Source organism: Buceros rhinoceros, unplaced genomic scaffold, assembly GCF_000710305.1.
Source record: "Buceros rhinoceros silvestris isolate BGI_N320 unplaced genomic scaffold, ASM71030v1 scaffold26354, whole genome shotgun sequence".
Taxonomy (NCBI): Eukaryota; Metazoa; Chordata; class Aves; order Bucerotiformes; family Bucerotidae; genus Buceros; species Buceros rhinoceros.
In genome coordinates this window covers 3,739-7,373 of record NW_010406913.1, presented here as the reverse complement: position 1 = coordinate 7,373, position 3,635 = coordinate 3,739, and the positions used below count along the sequence as shown (strand labels likewise).

At 45.3% G+C, this 3,635-nt stretch overlaps 1 protein-coding gene across 1 annotated transcript in view; it reads right to left on the bottom strand.

Moving 5' to 3' along the window:
• TAMM41 (TAM41, mitochondrial translocator assembly and maintenance protein, homolog (S. cerevisiae)) overlaps positions 1-3,635 on the bottom strand; it is a 16,977-nt gene that overhangs the window by 10,208 nt on the left and 3,134 nt on the right. Inside the window, exons 3-4 of the mRNA XM_010134298.1 lie at positions 3,357-3,507; positions 920-1,065 (exon numbers count right to left, since the gene is read on the bottom strand). Of these exons, the coding sequence (XP_010132600.1) occupies positions 920-1,065; positions 3,357-3,507 (297 nt within the window). The remainder of the gene's footprint in view (positions 1-919; positions 1,066-3,356; positions 3,508-3,635) is intronic.

Here is a 3,635-nt window from a genome sequence, read left to right as displayed (position 1 = left end):
AACTGTTCAAAAGCACCTTGGTAAGGAGACATGGAGACGGCTGCAGTAGAACACAGACTCACCTACACTGTACACAAAGCAATGCAGTGAAATTATTTACTGTACTCAATATTCCTCGTATCAGTACTTCAGTTTCTAATAAAAACATGTTCTACAAAGAGGTGTTTGGGAGAAAATTACCATGGTGACCCGAGGATAAAGAGACACCCGTGTACGTGAGACAACTCGAGCTGTTTGTAACTTCATGTTGAAATATGTCTCACACTGGAATAGTCACACATGGACACCACACGAGGAAAAACTGCCACTGGAGCCCTGACTTGGGGGGCATCTCTCCCCTAACTGCAATGTTAAACCTACACCTCAATGCCAGAATGGTGGAATTCAAGACACTGTCATTCTGGATACTTGTTTCCCAAATATTAGGAAAAAATTGGGTTAGTAGTGGGTATTTACAGACCACGTCAGAATTTCATGTGAGTGTAATCCACCGATCTGCATCACTAGTGCTCAAGGGGTGTTTTGTTAGGCGCAGTTTTTGACTGCAGAAAGTTGCACCTCTAAGTTACCGCCTAATCTGTTCAACACAAACTGTATGTTTATTCATCCCTGCCCAGACTGTTGTTTCCATAAAGTAATCACTAGAACACAGATTTTAAAGCAAGCTCCTCTTGTTCCCTTGTTAGGGCTCTAGATCTGTGCCCATACTCAATGAAAACGAACACTGGTTACTGCCCGTGCAGAGACTGGTATTTCAGGCAAGGCTGCTGCTTGCAGAATTAACTAAACCTGGAAACATCACCAACAGCAAATACGACTACAGCTGCTCTCCTGAGCGTACCGCACAGCTCTTGCCTTCTGTCAGGGTGATGGCGCACTGCCACGCGCTGGTTTTAAAACTGTTCTGAAGAACACTTGCCTCCAGCCGTCCCAGATGGTGCTTATAGACCACCTGAGGGCAGTCCTGCAGTATGTTACTATACAGCTTCTGAAAGTGGGCAACATTCGGTTTCACGATGTTCTGTACTTTGGACCGGTCTTCTCCTATTACCATTCTGAAATCACCTAGTCAAGAAAAGAGGAACAGTCACTTCATCGGGAGAGAAATGAAAACCCAAAGGAGAGTACAGCAGAAACCAACACAGCACAAAGCTGTCACCTAGGACTATTCTCCAATTCTGCTGATGCCTACAATTAAGGTTCACCTTCCAAAAAATACTATTCGAATACCTTCCAGCTCAGAGAATAAGATTCAGAATCATTACGTGGTCTCTGATATGCTACAGTGTCATCAACCCACGTGTCACATTTCTACTGGGACCACAAAAACACTCCAGCTGTCCAGTCCATCCTCGAAAGCAGCAGGAAAACAGTTCTGTTCTTCACAACCATTCATGAGTTTCACCAGATTACTGCACAAACCGACTGGCCCCAGTACTCTGCATCCAGAAACAAATACCTATCAGTGTTCCAATACTGAAAGAAAATACTTTGTATTGTCTCAGCACTTCAAGGGTAGTACCTGAAGAACAGCTAATGGCAGTGGCAGTAAGATCCGAGCATCTCCTTTTCCTCTTAGCCATCTCTTTTGTCAGCAGTTTCCAAACACAACTCCTTTTAACACCCCGCTACGTCACTGACCTTGACCCTTTCTTTTATGATACTGAAAAGTGACTGAAAAGTGTCAAAGAGGAGAAGTGAAAAGACAGTCAGTCTGTTCATCGACCTCCATCAGGCGCTGCCCAGGGAGCCTCCAGGGTGACCAGCCAGGAGCTGCAGGCTCAGTGCAGCACATCTCAACAAACAAAATCCTCAATCCAGTCATTTTCCCACTTCCCCCATTCAGGGGATAAATGTTGCCGCAAGGTGGCAACTTGCTGGCGTGACCGAGTTTATTTCCATTTATGCCAAGCCGCAAAACAAACACCTCCCATATAAACGGTACTGACTCACTGCTCTCAAAAAAATACATCAGAAAATAACAGGATAAACATTTTCCACACTGAAGCATGAACAACTCTTCTCAGCAGCCTCTCTCTAAGGAGAGCGATTAGAGTAACACATAAAATCCACTTTGTCTACTGGTTTACCCTCTGGAAAGTTTAAGACTTAACAAAACAGCAGCAAACTAAAATATCCCCAAACACGCAACTGATGGCCTTTGTCTTGACCATTCCTGACCGGGAGCCTTGTTTGTTGCTTTAGCTCTGATCACTCAGCAGAGCCAGTTTCAACATCTTACAGATGGGTCTCCCACATTTTCAGCTAATTGCACCGTTTCCAAGGACTGACACAAAAAGGAGTCTTGGCCACTAGTGCCCACCAAGACTCTTGTGATGTTCCTGGGCAGGTGTCGGGTGGGCAGAAACGCAGACCTGCGGCAAACCCGCCAGGTTAGCACCTCACTGTCAGCCCTCTGCACTGTCTTGTCAAACAGAGAACGACACACAAAAAAACTGCGAAGGACAAGCTGAACGAGCTGCGATCTAAACTGACCAGAAATATCTACGTGAAGAACAGAGCCAAGCTGCAGCTTATGAACCCAACCTGCCTACCTGCACCTTTGGTTTTAGAAGCCAAACCGCCAAACCTGCATTTCTATATGAGGACAGAAAGTGCTCTATAAAGTACAACTCCACCCAAACTCATTCATGGTGATTTTGCTAAGGATACCAACATCTAAGAGCAATGCTGAATTAATTGTAATGATTAAACCTGGTACTGAAGAGTCATTTGGAGTCCTTTCTTATTTTCTTCCCCATACCAACTCATACCAGTTTTTAACTGAAGAAAGGAGGAAATTCTCTTACCAGAAACCCCATTAGCAAACATGAACCAGGAGGCGAGTGCTGAATGCGCAGTGAAGAGTCATAACCTGGGTCTTGAAGTTAACTAAGTAAGAACCTTAAGCAGAGCTCACTCAAAGAGGAAGAGGTAGCAAAGTATGGGTCAGACTACCAGGTGAACCAACATTACACAGAGCAGAAAGAAGATTTTTTCCAAGGTTTCAAATCACTGAAACCAAAATACAATCCATAGAAACAGGAAACCCCTGAACTTAACTGACAGCCTTTGTCATGACCATTCCCGATCAGGAGCCATTAGTTCACCGTATTCAATCACCCACAGTCAGCTGTTCATAAATCAAGCAGCTATGAGAAGTTTTGCTTGTGTACCTACACCTGTTTTCTACGAATAAGCACAATTAGCCACGTAACAGCGCATTAGACAACAGCTGTTGGAACACGCAGCAGTGCAGGCTCAGAGCAAGGGAACAGAGGACTCATCGCATACCAGGCTTCCTCCTGCGGTACGACAGCTTTTCTGCTTAGCAGCTATGGACACCGTGTACTAACCAGCGTAGGAGAGTCCCGCGATCTGCAGGTAGAGCTCTTCTTCAGAGAAACTCTCGGGCAGCATGAGGAAGGCGGCAGTGACGGCGCTCTTCAGGTTGCTGACCAGAGCTGCCTGCAGCTTGCTGTTCTCGTTCTGCGTCAGGATTTTTACCTGGAAATGCAGAGACAGAAGTGAGGCTTCAGGGAAGCACTGCTGAAGATGGAGCTAGAAATGTTACCCAATCCAGCATGAGAACACTCCCTAAAAACCATAAACCAGGATTTTTTTTTTTCAAAGGG